The sequence below is a fragment of the Ahaetulla prasina genome, chromosome 1 (genome assembly GCF_028640845.1).
Source record: "Ahaetulla prasina isolate Xishuangbanna chromosome 1, ASM2864084v1, whole genome shotgun sequence".
In the NCBI taxonomy this organism is placed as follows: Eukaryota; Metazoa; Chordata; class Lepidosauria; order Squamata; family Colubridae; genus Ahaetulla; species Ahaetulla prasina.
Genome location: NC_080539.1, coordinates 286454833 through 286477309, shown reverse-complemented (window position 1 = coordinate 286477309; position 22477 = coordinate 286454833). Strand labels below are relative to the sequence as shown.

Sequence of the window (22477 nt, the reverse complement as noted above, 5' to 3'; positions counted from 1 at the left end):
GGTAACGAAACACTTGGAAACCAACCCAAAAGCTTGGAAAATGAACCATCACCCTCATCCTACAGCCAAGCTACAGATATTCACCATTATTGTAGTATGGGTCTCCGAAAATGCATGGAAAATTCAAAACCTGTTTATTTCTGACAGAACTATACTTTTTATTATCATGTATGCACTGCAGCCCTCTCTCTCTCTCTCTCCCTGTTTCTCTCTCCCTCCCTCCCTCTCATACATACATCTGTGGTTTTCAAAAGGTGATGCACTGAGGAAAAGATTCTGGACTGTAATAAAAAAGCAGACACTGTATATGATTAAAGACTATACTGAATATTAAAAGAGAATTGAGGCATTAGATATTTTATGAGAATTTTATTGTAGAATTTTATTGAGCATTATAAAAATGTTCCATTTATTTTTGTTTCAAAAGTCTGCTGTTGAGATCCATCCTGAAGCAACGAAAGAAACATTTAATCCAAGTACAAATAAAATTTGCACTTAACATAATCCATCAATTATTGTAACAATTCTTAAGGGTACCACATAAATGCAGATTTTATGTTAAAAACATTCATATATACCGGTAATGTATATTTATTTAAAATTGCTTTATTGTTAATAGTTATTTAATAAGGATTTTATTTACTTATAGTACGAATGTCAGGATTACCAATATAAGAAAGACATATATTCTTTCAAAGAATAAATGCGAGATTTGTTAGAAGAGTACAAATCAGGTTTGATAGGCAAAAATAAACACAAAATTGTTACACTATTTCAGACATGCCATTCATAGTTATTTATCATCACAGATGCAGCATAAGTTATTTATATTGATTTTCTTAAAGGGTCTTCAAATTGAAATGCTTTTGTATTTGCAGCTAACAGCTTAGAATTTAATACCATTGTATATAAAGTTTTCATAGGTAAGTTTCACATTTAAACATAATTCTCCCTCAAGAACTTTATAATAGTTTTATAATGTACTATGTGGAGATTTGCTGTTAAAAAGATTTACATTCACATATAGTTCTTAAAAACTGTTTTTTAATTTTTAATACCCATTTGAAAAGGTTTTGTCATGCTACCACTAAAAGATATCAATTCCAGCAATGTATGTTCTTTTGATAAATAAATGAAAGATCAATCAAAAGAATAAAACATGTTAATAAGCAAAATTAAATACAAAGTTATTATTCTTGTACATTTCAGATATAACATTTCAAATATATCATCAGGATAGTTTCCAAATTAATAATCTATATAGTTAATTCAATTTGTTGTTAAAATAGAATCACACTTGGTTATATATTGCAGTTAATAGCACAGGAGGCAATTCCATTATATGTAAAGCTTTTCATAGCTCATTTTCCAGTTGGACGGATTTCAAATGAAGATTTCCAATGCGATCATACACCATTTACAGCTGAGATTTCTCCTTTCCAGAGAATGAGGTTTGTGTATAAGTATGAATTTGATCCTAGAAACGACATAATTAAAAATAGAAATAAGTTATTTTAATATACAATTCATAACTAATTTTAGTTGTACTTTAACTACATTTTACAGAAATGAATAATGAAATACTAACATATTCCTTTCTTTATTGCTCATTGGTACTTCCTTTGCTAACTACCTGTACTATCACACAGCCATAGGGATTCTGACAGCTACTGATTTTTATAGATTCTTTTAATTCCATTGAAATAGAACTTCTTTTAACCTACTTAATTCAATTTGGAATCCATATATTGTACAGATAGTCCTTAATTTATGCCTGGTTGCTTAACAACCATTCAAAGTTACGATGGAGTAAAAAAAATGTTAGGTATAACTCTTTCTTGTAACTTTCTTGAAGTTACAACTGCTATACCATCCTTATGAGATCGCATTTCAGGGCTTGGCAACCAGACTGGCTGCAGCATCACACACTCATGTGAATTTGTTTTGCATTTTTTTTTTACTATTTTCTGGTAAAAACTGACAAAAAATGCCCATTGAATAAGCTGAATTCGAATTTATGACTATGCGATTCATTAAACAACCCATGACTCACTTAATAACCATCATAAAAAGTCATAAAATCAAATCATGTCATGTGGTGACTCAACATATGATCACAATGATTTTTGACCAAATTTCCGAGCTCAATTGTGGTCATAAGTAGAAGACTACTTGTAGTAACATATTTGTTGTTTGTTTTCAACTGTGTTCTTCAAGATCCTCTCACTCCTCCTTTGAGCCAGCCATTTATGCCATCTATGCCTTAATCCATTTTAAATTGCTTAATCTCTATTTACTTTCAACAGTAATCTGAATTGATAACGTTTTCTTACCTTTCTTTTCCCTTTAGCATTGTGTTTATCCAGATGGGCTTGAATGCCTGCACCATAATCAGGATGAACATCCATAAAGTTTTTTACCTGGATTGAAAAAGGAAGCTTAGGTCATTTGTCTCGTTTTCTAATACCTTCTTATAAGGACAAGTTAATTGCTTTTGGCACAGAGATCTGAAATTTCAGCACATCTGGACTGCACTTATTTCAACTACTGGTAATAGCAGAAGTACCATTTTTCAATTTATCACATATAACTGGTCAACTAATCAGGCTATAACTGACAAAAAAGCTAAATATTATGTTTACAAGAAAACATTTACCTTTCCATGTTACATTTAATCAAGTACATGCTAAGCATAATTAAATCTATCTTTAAAAGGCTACATCATTAAGAGTTTATTTTTCTACCCAAAGTGAGACATAGTCAACATTGAACTTGGTTTGGACTGCAAACTGAACACTTATATTTTCAGTAGCTTTCAAACGTAAAATATTGAAAAGGCTCCAACAAAATAATTGTAAAAATAATTATTCAGAAAGAAACTTAATTATGCACCTTAAGAAAAACCTCAGGATTGCAATCCAAAGCAATTACTACTAAAGCTAATTAATTTCAACTAAAAAAGTAAAAGTTCACTGAGCAAGGATCTTTACAGAGTTTGATATCGCCAAGCATAAGCTCACTACCACAAATCTTTCTAGGAAAAGAAACTGGCAAATCAGAGTCAATCTCTCTGTGCTATACATTGTTTGACCAACATTATCACATAAGAAGACTTAAGTGGTAGAAGCATGCTGAATTGCATAGAAATCAATACGGATTTTTCAGCAACATGCTTTTCAAGTATTTTCTTTAGTTTAGTTTATTTAGATTTTTATACCGCCCTTTAAACTGTCAGCAGCTGTGGGGTTTTGTACCCTCCAGAATAGGGGTCTCCAACCTGTGGGCCATGGCCACTGGACTGTGGCCTCTTGGCCACCAGGACACATGTGTGGCACATCCCTCACGATAGCATTGCTGTGAGCATCTTGCAGGCGCGAATGTTGCCACGAGCATGATGTGGGTGCCACTCACGTGCGCACTCGCACCAGGTTCACACATGCTCATGCACGCATAAAGATACCTATTCCTCCCCCCCGCCTCCAGGCCGCCAACCCAGAAAGGTTGAGGAACTCTGCTCCAGAACACATACCCATTATAGTAAAAGAAACATTTAAAAGAAAACAAACGCAGCAACCATCTATGTTTTAAGAAATTGCAGAGAATGCATACATACATAATCCATAACACTAACCTTAAAAGAGATTTGCATATGTATATTTATATAAAAATAAGTTATGTGCACTTACCTAATACATTTAAATATATGTATATATACTGACTGATACAACATACAAATACATATGAACACATACATTTATATTTATTCATATTTATGGTATTTTATAGATATTTTTACAAAGAGAAGGCATAAGACAAGGAACAATGCAGAAGCTTGTTACTTCATGAATGTGATAAATTGTTAGAACTTTGTGTCAAAGAAAAATATCATGGATTAATTTCTTAATTTTGAACCACTCAAATAATACTTCTATTCTGAGCCATTTCATACATCTGTGAGTAAGAACCTGAAACTACAGTAGAAAGCCTGTTTCAGCTAATGAATTTCATGGTATTTCCTTCTCTTTCAAGCATTGTGACTAGAATAACATATAATAGCCTGAAGACAAAGACGACTTTGACCGGAGGGCAGAATTCTTAACTACTGAATATATTAATATGCCATGCTGTTTACAGAAAAGTTGTTTGTAAGAACTACCAAAATATATTCTTTAAAAATCCTGTGGGGGACAGAAGGCAGAGTTCTTACATATTGGAGATACAATTTTGGGTAAAAGTTTGATCCAACAATTAGAATATTTGCTATTTACTCATTTATCAATCACATTTGTATAGTTGTCCATCTCACATCACAACTCTAGGAGGCCAATATAATAAAAAAGTACAAATATATGAAAAAAAACTTACAATAGTTTTTGTAATGGTTTTACAACCAGATTAAATTAAAAAGATGAAAAATAAAATGGTAAAAAAAGCAAGCAAGAGCATGCATTCTAATTAAATATTATACAATCATATAAAAGGCTATCACTCTATCATGGCATGCCTAGGCCAGTTGATAAAAACATGTTTTAAGGGCTCCTTAGAAGTCCAGTAGGCTTGGGACCAACCTTACTTTGGGAGGGATAGTATTCCATAAGGCAAGGGCCATTAATCCCACTTAAATTATAATTACTCTGGACTATCTAACTCTGTTCCAGGTTTATCTTTTGTGGCAAGATGGAGCACAGCTCTAACCAACAGAGGTTTTCTACTAGGTCTTCCATTGTATAATTGATATTTTTCATATAATTTTATCATCACATTGTAAAGTACTTTCCATTTTTAATTTATGTGACTTTAATCAGATAATATATTCTCATACAATATACATCACACAACTGAAGATAATTATAGCACACCCACAGAACCAGTAGTAAAAATTTTTGAAACCCACTACTGCTCTGCATGCGCCAAAGCTAGAGTTGCCCCTCAAACCAGAATCTCTGTACAGCTTGAGATGTATCATGTTATTACTTACAGCTTTCTTCTGGATGAACATCTGAGCATCCTTAAGATGGTTAGCAATGTTCTCGCAAAGCCTCTTGCGCTCTTCCTCATTCAGTACTTTGACAAAAAAGTCTCGTACCTTTCAATAAATAGTGAAACCAAACATTACAGATATACCTTCTGCTGCTAATAGAAATTTTCTACAATTCCAATTTCATCAACAGTAGCAACCTCAGCTATTACATAAATCAGAATAAACTGGCAGCTATTTATGATTATCGTGGAATTCTCTCTGAAGTTTAGAATGTGAAAAGTTCTGCCTTCTTTGTAGGATTGTTATTTCATCTCACATTCATGTGATTGTGATTTGTGATACAGTTTGCTGGTTTCTGGTGAAAAACACCCATTTGAAAAAAAACCCTGAGTTCATTTAACAACTGTAGATTCATTTAATGACCACTGATTTGTTTAATGACTGCCACAAAAATGTTATAAAATCAGGTCCACTGATGAGAGCGCTTCAACTTACAATGATAAACCCAGTCCCAATTGTGTTCATAAATCAAGGACTACTTCTAAATATTTTTTTTATAAAAGGGAAGGGGGATATTGAAAGAACAGCAGTATAGAGGATTGGCACCTTATTAGTAATTTTGACTAAACCAGGAAAATAATGGACTGACTCCAAGACACTGAATAATCTCACTTTTATACCTGGCTCCACTTGTGGAGAAAATCGAGTAATGAAAGTTGAGAGCAAACAGGAAACCAAAGCTTAATTACCTTAGGACAGAATTATATCAAGCAAGTACTCTCAAACTTTTGTTTTAAGTTAGGTGCTTGGAAGACATACAAAGAGAATGCTGATGATAAATTTACTTTGCTTAAAAAGAGAGAGAAAAAGAATTTACAGAGACATTTCATTTCTGAAATAACAGGGCATTTCTAATTTATTTACTTGAGAGACGTTATCCTCAACTGAACTATTAAAGCGTTGTACATCGCCTGAGGTAGCTGAACGGCTCTCCTTCAAAGCGGGTTGATCCTCAGGGCCAGTAAAGCTATTTGGGTAATAGTTTGGGGCACCACCTGGGGGAAAAAAATTCACAATATATTAGGAGACAGACAGAAGCAGCAAAGAATGCAAGAGTATCAGCCCTGAAAGCGCATCACTATGTCTCATAGCCGAAAATTTGTTTTAGCAAGCTAATGGCATTTCTACAATTCTGAATTTCTTCATACTAAGTCTATTCCCAGCTGGTTCCAATTCCCAAAACAAACAACTGTTTAGGGCCTGTCATTATCTTGACTCAAACTTCAAAAAAGTTTGAAGGTGAAATTACTGTCTGAGTTTGGCTCCTAGGCATATTGAATGAGCCTCCGCACAACATCCAGATCTAAACATTTTTACACACCCATATAATAAAATGAATTAATATAAAAATTAAAGAAATTAATATAAAATAAAAATGAAGAAATAGTTGATTAAATTGTAGTGTCAATGTAAATGAAGAAAAAAGCACCTGCAAGGTTAGTTTAAATTGCCGCCACAGCCTAGCTCCCAAATGTTATTCAGATTTACCCTGGTTATCAGATATGCACATAAACCCATCTCTCTGGTAGTGGGCCACTCTAGCTCGATATGGACAATTTACAGGAATCTGCAGGTAGTTCGGTCCCAGGCGGTGTCTATGGGTATCTGGATAGGAGAAAAGACGACCCTAGAAAAATATATTACAGGGGTAAATGTGAGGAAGCAGACAGCTTTTCCCTAGGTTTTATTCAGACTGCTTTTCAGTGCTTTCTGATCTGCCTATGTCATCATTGATATTTTTTTTTGAGATAGAGAGACTATTGCTTATCCTACCCTCCATGAGGGGGAAAAGTCTTGATTTCAAAGGACCCAAAAACATAGCCCAGAAGCAAACCTGTAGAATCAGATCTCTTCAATATAGCAGAAAGAACTATAAAACAATTATAAGGATGTTTTTGATGCTTTCATCAATGCCCCTCCAACTCTTTTTTTAAGTACTTTATAACCTGACAAGCCCAGAGACCCTGAGACTGAAGCAGTGAAAAAATCACCTCTGCTCACTTAAGTCCAGCTTTCACAGGACATTTTCAATGGTTTCACATATCATATACATACATACATACATATATAAATACATACATTGAAACAAAGTAATTAAACAAAAAAAAAAAAATCTTATGAGCCCTGGCAGCGCACTGGTTAGAATGCAGTATTGCAAGCTAGCTGCCCACCGCCTGAAGTTTAATCTTGACAGGATCAAGCCTTCCATCCTTCCAAAGACAATAAAAGGAGGACCCAGACTGTTAAGAGCAATAGGTTGATTTTGTAAACCACTCAGAGTGTATTGTAAACACTATGGAGCAGTATATAAGTGCTATTGCTAGTGCTATCTACACTTTTTGTTAATTAAATATATCTAGAATGAGAGTCTTATCCTGACCAAACAACTTCCTTGTGTCAACCTCTGCCAGAGCTTAAGACGCAAATAATGAATGGTGTTCTTTTTACCCATTGTTTTAATATTCAGAGGTGGGAACAAAAAACTCAACACACCAAAAAATTGAAAAGAATGGGACAAAGAAAAAAATTCTAATACCAAACAGACTGAGGTTAACATGTTTTTATTATTGCAAAAGTTATCTGATTGAGAGACTGAGTTGCGTAGTTTCACAATGCAATGAATAGGGAAAAAATCTATTCCAGTTACCTGTAACATTTTATCAGGACTAGGTTCAATTCCTGGAGGCATGTTGCTTGGGTCAAAGGCCAATTGTTCCACTTCAGCAAAATAATTGACAGGATTTCGGTTTAAGACAATTTTTCCCACAGGAATGAGAGGATAATCTTTGTGAGGCCAAACCTGGAAAATATAACAGGGATATATTTTTTTTTTACTACATTCAGCTTGGACATGCAAGATATACTGTATGCTGGAGAAAAGGTCACAAAAATATACTCACCTTTGTTACATCAAAAGGATTAAATGGAAACTTCTCAGCTTGTTCAAATGTCATAACTTGAATATAGAAAGTCCAAGAGGGGAAGTTTCCATTAGCAATTGCATTGTAAAGATCACGCAGGCCATAATCCGGATCTTCAGAAGCCAGCCTTTCTGCGTCATTAACACAAATGTTTTTAATTCCTTGATCAGTCTAAAATATTGAAAAGCAATCAGAATGTTAATTAGTAACTTGCTATCTAAAATTATTAATGTAGAAATAGTTAATCTTATTCTTAACCCTAACCTAGTAATCTGCATTAAAATAGACCAGTTTAAAAATCTACTGTAAGATAATGTTTATAAAGCAGCAGTGCTATACAAGAAACAAACCTAGGTCCAAAGATGTATCGTAAAATTGCATGTAGACATTATTATGGGTGGAAGAGAAAATTTTCCATATACAAAGGGAGACGTAAGCCTGTTGCTAAAAATAATATTATTATTTAGAAATAGGAACTGGTATGAGTGCAAGTGGCTTTGCCTAGCAATTAAAAGCAAGGTCAAAGATACATGGAATCATTAGGCACAGTCAGGGACAGACTTTTGATGGCTCAACATTGAGCAGGAGATGATAACAATAGACCATAATTACCTTTGCATGAAATTTGCAGTACACTGCATTGCCGTAAGCATTGACTAGCTTAAAAGTATGTGACCCATAGCCATTCATGTGACGGTGCCCATCTGGAATGCCACGATCGCTGAACAGGAATGATACCTACATGAGCCAAAACAGTGTATATAGCCATCTTTAATAAGAACACAGAGGCTATTGAACAACTGTCTCTTTCCACAGAAAGCAGGGGTGAAATGCTCCCGTTTCAGACTGGATCACCTGATCAGGTGGCGATGGTGGCGGGTGGTTCAGAGAATCAGTAGCAAAAATCCCTGCCCCCCCCCCACGCCCAGCTGAACCTCTTTGGCAGAAGAGGTTGTAGAAAAAATGCTTTTAAAAGTAAAAAAAACAACAAATTGGCCATACTCACCCAGTCACATTACCACCCAAGCCACGCCCACAGTACCGGTAGTAACAAATTTTACATTTCACCCCTGGCAGAAAGGTATATTCCAGCTATATTTTATACTTCAGGCATATTCCCATCGAGCCCTACCCAAATATCTAGAATGTCATATGGCAGTTTCATGACATTCATTCGAGAAACAAGAACTACACTCCTTCTGGAGAATGCCTTTCTTTCTTCCAGCATATTCAGAGGAAAAACGCTGTCTGTGTCGGTTAGCAACATATTAAGGGAAGAAACAATCACATACTCTGTTAAGTAAAAGTTACATAGAGAAGGCAGTGTGGGATAGTGATTAAGTCACCGGGCTACAAATCAGGAGAACTTGAGTTCTAGACCTGCCTTAGACACAAAGCCAACTGGATGATCTTGGGCCAGTCAATCTCTCTCAGCCCTACGAAAAAGGCAATGGCAAACCACTTCCCAAAAAAACCCTTCTTAAGAATATATATATGAGAGACAAAATATATATATTGTCTTACTAGCAAAGACAGACAAATGAATTTCAAGCAATTCTAGGCATTTTCCTATTTTTCTTTCTTTCCCTTCATGTTTGGAAAAGTGGAACAAGAAAGGGCTAAGAGCAGCTTTGACTATTTTGGCTTTTATATTAAAAAAACCTAAAAAATATCTAAGAAAATAAAGATGCCATAGAAACTCAACCCAATTTTCTTCTTTCTTGACAACTTTTTCTACAATAAGATATGTGATTTTATGTAGCAGCCTAACAATAATCAAGTTTTTAATTTATATCTTTGATCTTTGCCATTTCCTCTGAACTAAAGATGAAGGACACAGGGTCTAAAAGAAACAGACTAAAAGTAATTAAAAGGAGGTAAAAACTTACCTGGTGCAAAGATTCAGGGCGAAGACTCCAGAAATCCCATACCATGTCTGCATCTTTCAGATGTGTTTGTGGATTTCTCTTTTGACTATGAATAAAAGATGGAAACTAACAGAGTACAAAAATAAAGGATTAAAATGTTATACATTTGCATTAGAGTTAAATCTACTGCAGATTTCCTGCTTGCTTTAAAAATAGGCATTTATGAATCATAAAAATTCTGTTTGAATTTATTGTGCTAAATACTAAATTATCAGGATGAAAATAAAATGAACAAATTTTTGTGTACAATCATTAAGACAGTAATGAAGAAGACTGGCACATTGCTTCTGCTTCCTTACTTCTACTTTCAGTTACTCATTTTAGTAGGAGAACTCTTGTGAATATATCATTGAAAATGAACATAAAAATTCAGATGCTTGGCAACTGACTCATATTTTATGTCAGTTACAGTGTCCCCTGGTCATATTTGCGACCTTCTGACAAGCAAGGTCAATGGGGAAGCCAGATTCACTTAACAACCATTTTACTAACTTAATTATTGCAGTGATTCACTTAACAACTATGACAAGAAAGGGGCAAAATACAAAATGGGGCAAAACACATTTAACAACTGTTTCACTTAGCAACATAAATTTTGAGCTTAATTGTGGTCGTAGGTCGAGGTCTACCTGTACTGCCATACATTTCCTCTCATTTTAACTTGCATATTCAAGATAGGCAAATTAGAATCTGGATCCCTTTCCCTTACAACATGTGGAACTTCCTATCACCATTATTGCTACAAATCTATGGAACAATTTTATCCTATTTTGAGACAGAAAACACCCAAACTTATAGGTTTCATTCTGAAATAAAGATTTCTTTCCCATCTCAAACTGGGAATCCTAGTTTAGTCTCACCAGTGACCATAATGCAGCCCTTTTTATAAGGTTTATTGACTGACGGATTTATGCCCACTGCCATAAAAAACTGTAGGCGTTTACAATATGCCATCAAACAGCTATAGGTGTCCAGAAGGAACTATAATGGCAGATTCCAAAACAATGGCCACATTTTATATGCTCCAAGGCCTTTGACAGAAACCTGATTAAGAGCACATCTGTTCCAATTTACCAGCATTGCATCTCTAATGAAGAAGATGGGAGTGTTGTTCCCTACAAGATCCCAATTTCCATCTTCACCGTAGAATTTCATTGCAAAGCCTCGGGGATCACGCACTGTGTCAGCTGAGCCTGCTTCTCCAGCTGAATAAAAAATAAAAAAATAAAAATCCCCGTGATTAAATCCTATGCACCTAATCTAATGCCTTGACCAACTTTGTCTATGCATTTACTTACTGTGGAATCTATAATCCATATGGTTGACATTTAAAAGATAAATACAGAAACAGAATTGCACAGCAGTAATTTAAATTTCAGAGGGATAGCAGAAGATTTGGATGAGATGACTTAGGAAAATGGAAAAAGTACTTGAAGATTATCTTTTAAATTTAAATAATGTGCTGAATTATTTCTGGTACCAATTGTGGTCATAAGCCAAGAACTATCCATATGTCATTACTCTTTTTCAAATGCATGCAGCAATAAACATGCCTATGTTTCTGCTATTCATAAAACCTGTTCAAGAATACACAGCTATTAATCCTAATATTCTACTAAAAATTAGGAAAATATAAGGAATCAACATTTCATATTAAAGGTGTTATTTATTAAATGACTTACTGCCCAGTGTCAATTAAAAACAGCACATAAAAATCCATTAAAATAGATTAAAATATTGAATTGATATATAAATAAGCACATATATTCAATAAAACCCTTTTACATATAAAGTAAATAAATAAGGTACACTGAAAATCTGCAAGATCCTTACCAACAGTTGAAAATCGAATAGCCATTGGAGTTCTTTTGCCTATGTGCTCAAATACCTTTGCTTTGCAGAATTTGGTGATATCATGAGTCACTTCAAAATAGCCAAATGCTCCTGAAAAATTGAAAGGGGTTAGTTTATTACAATTTTAAAAATATCGTTCCAAAGTTCATAGATTTGCAAAGAGTATCAGTTATGATAGATGAGGCAGAAGATAATGTTTTCATTATTATCAGCAGCTTGTAAGTACACATTTTATGCTATTTTTCTTTTTTGAAATGCTGATGGTTACTATAAATATAATAGCTCCTTTTAATAAAAATTGATTCAACAAAGGATTTTGCTAGCAAAAAGGAAGGCATCAACTTTGAACAGTGAATGGACAACATATAAATTGAATCAATCAATCAACTTTCATTGATTTTTCTTTCTGATATATAGACAGACTGACAAGACAAGACAAGACAGACAAACCTTTATTGTCATTTTTTACTGTGGGCACACCGGCACACATTAAAAATGAAATTCTGTTGCCTGCTCTCAAAAGTGTACACACACACACACACACACACACACACACACACACATATATTTACACCCAATCACATACATACATACATCACTGTCCATCTTGAATTCATAACGGAAAGAGGAAGCTTGAATGTTTACAAGGTTGATACTATATGGAAAGAAACTGTGACTGAATCTGGATGTTCTACTTCAGATACCAACAGGATGTTTAGTGTCCCAGACAATACTGCGGACCCTGGTCAATAATTGCTTATATGCTATGTCCTGGATAGGCGGAAGTGAACTGCCAATAATCTTTCTCTGCTATCCTCACCAGTCTCTGCACTGCCTTCCTGTCCGAAGTAATAATGCTTCAAATCAGACTGTAATGCAGTATGACAGGATACTGTCAATCATCCCTCTACAGAACGTGGTAAGAACAGGGGAAGGAAGATGAACTACTCTCATGTGACACAGAAAATGCAGGTGCTGCTGTGTCCGCTTCACCAGTGTCTCACTGTGAACAACCAAGCCAGCCTACTTCTTAGCTGCACACCCAGAAACTTAATGCTGCTAACTTAATACTCAGAGATGTGTGACTGTGCCTGCCTTTTCTGAAATCATCAACAATCTGTTTAGTTTTTCCAACATTTAAAATAAGGCTGTTTTTATTCTTCATATCCAATATGGACTGATGATCATATAGCAGTTTAACAATACAACCAATGGTGTGTTTCTAATTTTTTTACTACCGGTTCTGTGCATGTGGCTTGGTGGGCATGACAGGGGAAGGATACTGAAAAATCTCCATTACCTCCCCACTCTAGGAGAAGGATACTACAAAATCCCCATTTCCTCCCAATCAGCTGGGACTTGGCAGGCAGAGAATAGATGGGGGCAAGGTCAGTCAGAATTTTTATACCGGTTCTCCGAACTACTCAAAATTTCCGCTACTGGTTCTTCAGAACTGGTCAGAATCTGCTGAAACCCACCTCTGATTACAACTCTGCTTTCTTGTCCCTATTCTTAAAAAGTCATTCAATTTGGATGGCTCATTCTTTACCAAAACTCCGACACCTTTGAGAGCTGAAATAGCCACAGCCAAGCAAGGCTCAAATTTATATCAAGCATACCAATTATTTGACTCTGAGCCATTACACATAAATGGACTTTCCAGATTGAGTAATGGTATTTTCTGAATATTTCTCCATGTAGCTTATCATTATTAGATTTGTATGAGCACCGCCCCCTAGTGTCGGCAACGACTAGCATGTATGTGCGAGGGGAACCTTTACCTTTACCTATGTAGAAAAGGTGCATTAAATGTAAGAAAAAAACGCTAAATGAAACATTAAAACATGATAGTGAAACTATGGCTACATCAATAAGAAGCTCTGAATCCTAAAAGTGTTTCTGGAGTAATAAATGAAAAGTAATTTTTCTCTAGAGAATATTTATTTCTGGATGTTCATTTAAAAATTCTGCAAAAAATGTTATGAGTCAATTAAAAGTTGACAAGTAAATTATATTTATAAGTGCTTGGTAAACATAGCAGAATTAAGCAAGGATTCAGTAGAGTATATTTAGAAAAGAATGCACTATTATAGAACAAAGTGAAAAAAGTTATAAAAAAGAACTATTTCTCAAATCTTAAAAGAATGTTAATCTGATTCTAATATTTCCTGGTTACTTCTGTTTACAAATCTAAGAGCCATGCAAAAGAGTAATTAAGCACAATTTTAAAGCTTCAGTTTTTTAAAGAAAAAAGTGTTATTTACTTGAATCAATTAGCTAAATAAATTCAGCAAAGGTAAATAAAAACAAGACAAAATGTAACAACTTCAAATGTCCCACAAGTGGATAGCTTACAGATAATTCAAGTTCCTAATGAAGAAATCAGCAGCACAAATCTATATTGCTCTAAGGACTATCATTGGCTACCCCTCAGAATATTTTATCAGCATCACAGAATAAAAATAGAATGATTGAATGATTAACATATACAAGATAAAGTTTCAGTGTTGTCAATCACAAAAACATACCTACATTCTATAAGGTGGGAGTCCCCAACTCCCGGGCTGCGGCCTGTTTGAAATAGGGTACGTGAATGATGGGCAAGCATGCATGCGCAAATCTAAGGTGATGGACAAGCATACATGCGCAAATATAAGGAGCGGTAGCCCTTTATACTTGCGTGCAAAACTCCACTCGTTCGAGTGGGGGGCACTGGAGTGGAACTGCTTGTGCTCATGCACAAATAGAGCTCCATGCATGAGTACTCTCCACTCATGTGTGAGCTCAAGCACCCTCCATTCACGCAAGTGAAGCTTCATGTACAAGCAGAAGTGCCCATTTTCACAAAAGTGGAGCTTCATGTGTAAGCACAAGCGCGCTCTGCTCACGTGCAAAGCTTCATTCGTGCAAATAAAGGGCATGCACGCCCACTGTTCACACCAATGGAGCTTTGTGCACGTGCATACACCTACCACTGAATGTCCCCCAAAACCGTGCTGCCAAGGTGGAAAGGTTGGGAACTGCTGTAAGGGACACTGTAACATTATCCCATTAACAAGGCTAAAAAGAAAGATACTGCAAATTCAAAAACTAACCAGCTCCTTTGGCATGGACAACTCTCTCAGGAATCCTTTCTCGGTCAAAGTGTGCCATCTCATCAGTGAAAACCACATCCTGAACCAGGAGTGGGCCTCTTGGACCAACAGTCAGGACATTCAGCTTGTCTCCTATTGGGATTCCGGCTCCTGTGGTTAAGGAATCGGCTTCCTAGGTTCAAAGCAAAAATAAGAGTTATAACAATAAAACCATCCAAAAAAATTTTTAATGGTAACTTGAAAGCAATCAGAGATTAATTTAACAGACATCTGATGAAATTTGCTCCCTAAACCTACAGGAAAATGTTTATCTTAGACTTTAATATTTCATAATATGAATAAAGAGTAATAAATAAATTCCAAATAACACCACACCAAAGGAAGAAAAGTGCAACATTTAAAAACATTCTCCCGGTTACATAAATTTCCAGATTGAAATATTAAAAAGTAAGGCAAATTGTTATTAGGGCTAGTTCTGTAAGAGAGACGAGACCAAACCTATTTATATGTTTAACAAATGTATAGGCCATCGGTCTTATATGCATGACTCTGGGTGGCTCACAATTAAAACAGAAAAAAGAATATAAACAACCAGAGTTAAAAATAGTAAAAAAAATAGCAGCCGAGAATATTCATACAATAGCTCACACAAGCCATTTAGCAGACTCACCTAAGCTGTGTCAGGGTCCAGGTTCAATAGCAAAGCCAGGATTTGTGCTTTGCAAATGGCCAGAAAAGTTTGGACAAATATAATTCCAAGAGGAGATGATGTTCTCAAAGACAGGTACGACACCAAAAAGAGGCTATTCTTTAAAAGAAGCTAAGCGGACACCACTTTGGCCACCTAATGAGAAGGAAGGACTCACTGGAGAAAAGCCTAATGCTGGGAAAGATTGAAGGCAAAAGAAGAAAGGGACGACAGAGAACAAGGTGGCTCCGTAGAGTCATTGAAGCAGTAGGCATGAGCTTAAATGGACTCCAGAGGATGGTAGAGGACGGGAAGGCCTGGAGGAACGTTATCCATGAGGTCACGATGGGTTGGACATGACTTCACAACTAACAACAACAACAACAAAAAATGCGGACACCAAAGAGGTTTCCCGCTTGATAGATTTTTCTCTGAGTCAGCAAATGAATATAACCACAATTCTTAGAATGACGACTCTTTTCATAGATGTATTATAATAAAGGACTTCAGTTCAAGGGTATTAGATGTCCATGTCACTAGGATTTAGGAAACTACATTTCCTACGTATACACCTTTGTAATGTTCGGTATCTGTATCCAAAGACAGTAACAGTACTTCAGATCCAACAATGACATCTTGCTCTATCATTGGCAGCCCCACAGTGGAACCGCATAAATTCTTGCTTGCATAGGCGTTTGCAGGTTCAGGAATATATGTGTTTCACCTTAAGGAAGTTGAAAGGACATGGGAGTACAGCAACGACAGAGGGTTGCATCTTGTGGTCACCTCTACAATGTTTCCTGTGGTCACGTACTTTCTTGAGTAACTTTTCCTGCTTTGGAGGAAAAGTATTGCACATTGCTATCACTCATCTCAAAAGAAATGCTGCACTCAAAAGACCTTTGAATTAGCTAGAACACAATTGATAGAGCAGCATATGACTTGAGACATGCATGCATGCAAAAAAAAAAAAATCAGTAGGGTGGGAGCTGAATTTTCCTAATCTTTTCACATGCTTTGAAAAGAAGTCTTCGCTATTTTTAAAGAGGTTTGTGAAACATTCAAATGGCTGGAAGTTTATTTATAGGACTAGAGATGGATTAACGTCATTTCTGTTACATGCAGCAACATGATAAATTAAGGTAAGTCAATCGACAGGTATACAGAGAATCACTGTGGGTTGCATGGATTAATGCACTATATATATCCAGTTGCATGTTTCAGGATGTTTCATCACCAGTTCTCAGAAAACAAGAAATATTCATGCACAAACTCTTGACAAATCTCATGACTCTGCTGTACTAGTAAATAAGTCATTAAATTACCTTTTTGGGTGGTCTCATATATTACCGTATTTTTTCGGAGTATAAAATGACCGGAGTATAAGACACACCTTAGTTTTTGGGGAGGAAAATAAGAAAAAAGCTGATTGGCAGGTGGATTGGCCTCCTTAAATACCCCCAATCAGCTGTTCCCAGAGGTAGCTACAGATTCCTTGGTTGTGAGCTCTGTGCCTTGCTTTTTTTTTTTTTTTGCTTTTTTTTTCTGTCTTTGAAACTCAGTTTCAGAAAAAACATTTTTCTGCCTCTGAAAGCCTCCAAAACAGAACTTCAGAAAAAAAGCCTCTGAAGCTCTGTTTGGGAGCTTCTTTTCTGAAGCTGTTTGGGGGCTTCTTTTCTGAAGTGTCTTTCAGCCTCTGAAACCTCTGTTTGAGAAGCTGGGTGGGGCTACATTCAGAGTATAAGACGCACCCAGATTTTCACCCTCTTTTTTGGGGGAAAAGGTGCGTCTTATACTCCAAAAAATATGGTATGTTTTTGAATGTGCCCTCAGCATGTCACTCAAGTGAAGACACAATTTCAACTTAGGCTTCACTCTTGCCTTAAAGAAACATCATTGGGGAATTGCAAATAGGAATTCTGCACTTGGTTTCATATCTTTGAAGGTTCACACATCCTTCATAATTCATGATTGACTAGGGTTGCATTTAGCAAGTACCGATTTATCTAGGTATTCAAATCATCCAGTTATTAAACAGGAAAGTCCAATGCATCCCACTCAAAAATGAAGATAAGAAAGATAAGGGATTATGCACAATGAAATTCCACAGGAATTGCTAACAAACTGAAACCTACTTTTTCACCTGAGTAAATTAATTTAAAAAATTATCCTATTTAGAAACAACATGGATAAAGCATTCTGGGTAATTTTAAAGGAGAAACTACAGTAATATATATATATATATTTAATGGAGAGCATAGAGAGAAAAAAGTTGAAGTGATATTTTTCTTTAGTAACAATAATCTGAGGATTTGTTGGCGTTAATAAAATAACTGAACAAAAAGATTTCTAGATTCTATGAACAAGTTACTCAATGTTACTATTTCAGTTGGAGATAAAAAAAATTGTGAAAGGAATACATAGCAATGCAAAGATGGTATTTGGACAAGTTTATGCTACTGTTCTTCTTTAGTTCCTTGTCCATTGACAAAAATCAATCAGGAGATAATTCACCAATTCCGTCATCCTGTAATCCAGGGGTGTCCAAACTTTTTTGAGTGAGGGCCAAATACAGAAAAATAAGCAAAGGCCCGGGCCACAGGGGGGGGGGGAATGGGCGTGGCTTATTTTGGGGTGTGGCTTGGTGGTCATGTGACTGGTGGGCGTGGCTAACTGCTCATGTGACTGAGTGGATGTGGCTATGGGCATAGAAACTACTCAGAGGGCTAAAAAAAGTAATTTTTGACCAGTCCTCACACTTATGACCATCCTCACATTTATGCCCATTGCAGCATTTTTAACAACCATATCACTCATTTCACAACTGCTTCTCTTCACCACGGTTACAAGATAGGGTGCAAAATGTAAAGATAGTTGTAGGTGTGAGGACCAGTCAAAAGTGTGAGGACAGGTCAAAAATAATTTTTCCAGCCCTCTGAGTAGTCCCTATGCACAAAATGCTGCAACAGGCATAAACGATGACCAGTCATAAGTGTGAGGACTGGTCAAAAGTGCAATATAGTTTTGTCTGGAGACATTCTGCACACTTCCCCCACCAACGCTGTTCGGCCCTCGCCGCCTCACCTGTTTCTCGATGCGGTCTTCTTCTTTTCCGCCAGAGTCCCAGCTGCTTTCTATCAGTCTGCAGGGTGCAAAACTGTCACACTGGGAGATCCTGCAGCATGCAAAGAAGCCCCAAGGGTCCCTCGGTTTGGGCACAGGTTTGGGAGCAGAGCCCCAAAGGGCTTTGAAGCTGCTCGAGGGCAGCTGGGGCCCATGTACAGAGTGCACAATAGCCTCAAGCCACAAGAGTTTTGCAGCCAGCCAGTCCTTCTCAGAGGCAGACAAAATGAAACAGAAACAAGCCAAGCGGGTGAGAGACACCTTCAAAGGCAAACAAACAAACAAACTTCCCTTTTGGGAAGAGGCAGCGCTGTGCTAGGAAGGCCGGCTGTTCTCCCCCTCCGAGGGCCTTGTGGGTCAGCCAGGAGGCTTTGGCCCATTGGAGGAACGACCTGGCAATGCCCCATGGGGCACAGGGGCCACCAGCCGGCCAAGCTGCCTTGGGCCCAAAAGACTCTTTGAGGAAGGGCTTCATCCCCTTGGGCATCCCGGCATCCCAGGATGTTGCCATCTTCCCCAGCTGTGGCAACACCGCTGGGGTGGGTGGTGGGTCTCTTCGGCTCTCTCCCAGAGCCTCCTTGGTCACTCAGCTTCCCGGACAAGGCCCCAACTGAGCTGCGCCCCCCTCACCAGGCGTCGAGGGATTCCCACCAACTGAGCTGCATCGCCGGGGGGGGGGAGGCGGTGGCTGGAGAGGGACAACCCGCCTTCGCCGCCCCCCACCCAGAGGTTCTCCGGGGAGCAGAAGCGTCCCGTTCCCGCCGGGACCCTCGGCAGCCCCGGCAGCGGGGCCCACTCAGCAGCTCACCCCTCCCATCCTCCTCCGCTCCGCTCCCCCGCCCGTCCAGCCCTGCTCTGCCGACCCGCCCGGAGAGCCTACCTGCGCGGCGCCGCGAGCCGAGGGCGCCCGGAGCAGCGCCGGAAGCTCTGCCGCCCGCCCGCCTCCTCCTCTGTCTGGTGGGCCGGGCTGGAGCCGTGGGCGTCCCGGGCGTCCCCTACAGCCCAGTGGCGGAATGGCCGGCCCGCAGCCCCGGGTGGGCGGGGGTCGCCTCAGCGGAGCCTCCCCGCATCTGCAACCGGGCGAGCGGCGGCGTTGCCATCTTCCCCAGCTGGGGCGGGGTGGGGTGGGGTAGGTCTCTTCGGCTCTCTCCCAGAGCCTCCTTGGTCACTCAGCTTCCCGGACAAGGCCCCAACTGAGCTGCGCCCCCCCCTTACCAGGCATTCCCACCAACTGAGCTGCATCGCTGGGGGAGGGGGGGGAGGCGGTGGCTGGAGAGGGACAACCCGCCTTCGCCGCCCACCAGACAGAGGAGGAGGCGGGCGGGCGGCAGAGCTTCCGGCGCTGCTCCGGGCGCCCTCGGCTCGCGGCGCCGCGCAGGTAGGCTCTCCGAGCGGGTCGGCAGAGCAGGGCTGGACGGGCGGGGGAGCGGAGCGGAGGAGGATGGGAGGGTTGAGCTGCTGAGTGGGCCCCGCTGCCGGGGCTGCCGAGGTCAGCGGAACGGGACGCTTCTGCTCCCGGAGAACCTCTGGGTGGGGGCAGCGGCGGGTTGTCCTCTCCAGCCACCGCCTCCCCCAGCGATGCAGCTCAGTTGGTGGGAATGCCTGGTATGCCCCACCCAGAGGTTCTCCGGGGAGCAGAAGCGTCCCGTTCCGCCGGGACCTCGGCAGCCCGCAGCGGGCCCACTCAGCAGCTCAACCTCCCATCCTCCTCCGCTCCGCTCCCCTGCCCGTCCAGCCCTGCTCTGCCGACCCGCCCGGAGAGCCTACCTGCGCGGCGCCGCGAGCCGAGGGCGCCTGGAGCAGCGCCGGAAGCTCTGCCGCCCGCTCGCCTCCTCCTCTGTCTGGTGGGCCGGGCTGGAGCCCTGGGCGTCCCGGGCGCCCCCTACAGCCCAGTGGCTGAATGGCCGGCCCGCAGCCCCGGGTGGGCAGGGGTAGCCTCAGCGGAGCCTCCCCGCATCTGCAACCGGGTGAGCGGCGGCTTCCTTGGGGGCCAGGACGGGGGCCGCACCCCACTGTCCACCGAGAATTTGCTGCGGGCCAATAAAAACTGACCCGCGGGCCGCAGTTGGCCCGCGGGCCGTAGTTTGGACACCCCTGCTGTAATCCCTTTCAAATGTTGCAGTTCAGGTAATATAGAGTCCACTGCACTACTCAATAACAAGTGTGAATTGTTTTGAAGCATCCACACTGCTTGATATTGTCTTTCTAGACCGAATGCAGTGATGGATCTGACTACTAAAGCTCAACTGTTTGTATCCAATTGTCCTAAGGCACTGATAATTCTTTAACAAGACTCATGTGAGTAACACAGGTTTATTCTCCTTATATAATTAGGGTCTTTTTTTCTCTCTCTAAGGATTTTGAATTTTAGGAAGGACAAAAGCAGTGCAAAACAATTTATTAATGTTGCCTTGTCTTGTGTCATTAAATTCACACTTTGCCTAGTGTCATGGAACAGTGTAATCATTGTCTGGGGCAGTTTTTCACAGCTTGTTCTTATTCTTATCATTTGTGCATTTCAGGAACAAATGCCATGCACATAGTTTTTAAACATTTCTCAGGATCATTTGACTAAAGTTTACTATTTCCAATAAAATGGGAAACTTGGTCAGAATTTACCGAGAAATATTATGTTGTGGTTGTGATTATGTAAAAAAGTAGTCTTTCTGAGATCTCTTGACTTCTTGTGTATTTTCCCAGATATCCAAGTTGACTGATCTGTAGTTTTCTGGAGTCACTTTTCTTCTGTTTTTATAATATTAGGATAACACTGGCTCTTTCTCCAAACTTCAGGCACTTCTGTTCTCAAAGATTACAGTCAGTGGCTCCGAGATGACAACCTGCAACTTTAGCAATTTACTATCTATTTATTAACCAAAACCCCTGAGCACAGACTGCCAGAAGCACAGGGAGGAGAGAAGTTCAATGTAAGCAGAATTCTTGTTACAGATAACCAACCATGTGAAAAAGCTGCAGAAATGTTGAAATCAGATTACACTAAAAGTCCTTCAAGATCTGTTTTTGCAGAAAAATGCTTCTCCGAGATTTAAAATTGAGCAAAATCATGGGGATATATCCATAATCTTTATAATAAGAACAACTCTTAAAAATAGTTTTATAATAAAAGGTTGGTAGATATACTGCACTCAAGAGTTCTGAGTGCATAATGAATAATAAAGCAAAGAAAAGAAGTTTTTCTGATCTTTGCTTGCATTTTGAAAAGTAGTTTTCTAATATAATTTACTTCTATGAAACATTCAAAATGTTGAGAGCTTGAATATAAGACCAAGTGAGAAAATTATCCAATGCCCAAGAAGGTGGCTGATATATCTCACATTGTAGCAATGTGGCAAATTAAGGTGTGTCAAGCTAAATGTGCAAGAGAATCACAATGTATTAATGCATATTCTAGTTGCATGCTTCAGGGAAGTTTCATCACAAGACTTCATAGAACAAAAAATATTCTCACACTTCTAAAACTTTTGATAAATTGTCTTTTATTTAATACTGTGCTACATGGATAAGAAAGCCATTAATTCCAAGCCTTCAGGGCCATATTCAATGTCAGAAATCTTTAAGACCTATTATTAAATTGTAATTTTTTAAATGCAAAAATTGGTGAACATAACTATAGCATATAAATTGCTAGAGAGTAATCAAATTAACTACCTTCAAATTTAATTGTTTAAAAATATTAATGTAGTAGTAATTTGATTTGCTATGTGCTTGTAAGAAAAGGCAGTACACTTATAGAATACAACAACAAATCTAACCAAATCAGTTTTGTCCACACCCTATTTACTAACTTTGCATTAATGCATTTGTGC

At 38.8% G+C, this 22477-nt stretch overlaps 1 protein-coding gene across 2 annotated transcripts in view; it reads right to left on the bottom strand.

The window, feature by feature from the left end:
* Positions 1-354: 354 nt before the first annotated feature.
* The window catches only part of CAT (catalase), a 64411-nt gene continuing 42288 nt past the window's right edge, over positions 355-22477 (bottom strand). For both annotated transcript variants that reach the window (XM_058161635.1, XM_058161636.1), the window contains exons 2-13: positions 14840-15011; positions 11724-11834; positions 10965-11095; positions 9852-9956; positions 8575-8700; positions 7942-8133; positions 7689-7841; positions 6530-6668; positions 5906-6036; positions 4979-5086; positions 2334-2420; positions 355-1477 (exon numbers count right to left, since the gene is read on the bottom strand). In XM_058161635.1, coding sequence (XP_058017618.1) covers positions 1418-1477; positions 2334-2420; positions 4979-5086; positions 5906-6036; positions 6530-6668; positions 7689-7841; positions 7942-8133; positions 8575-8700; positions 9852-9956; positions 10965-11095; positions 11724-11834; positions 14840-15011 — 1515 coding nt within the window. In that variant the 3' untranslated portion in view covers positions 355-1417. The remainder of the gene's footprint in view (positions 1478-2333; positions 2421-4978; positions 5087-5905; positions 6037-6529; positions 6669-7688; positions 7842-7941; positions 8134-8574; positions 8701-9851; positions 9957-10964; positions 11096-11723; positions 11835-14839; positions 15012-22477) is intronic.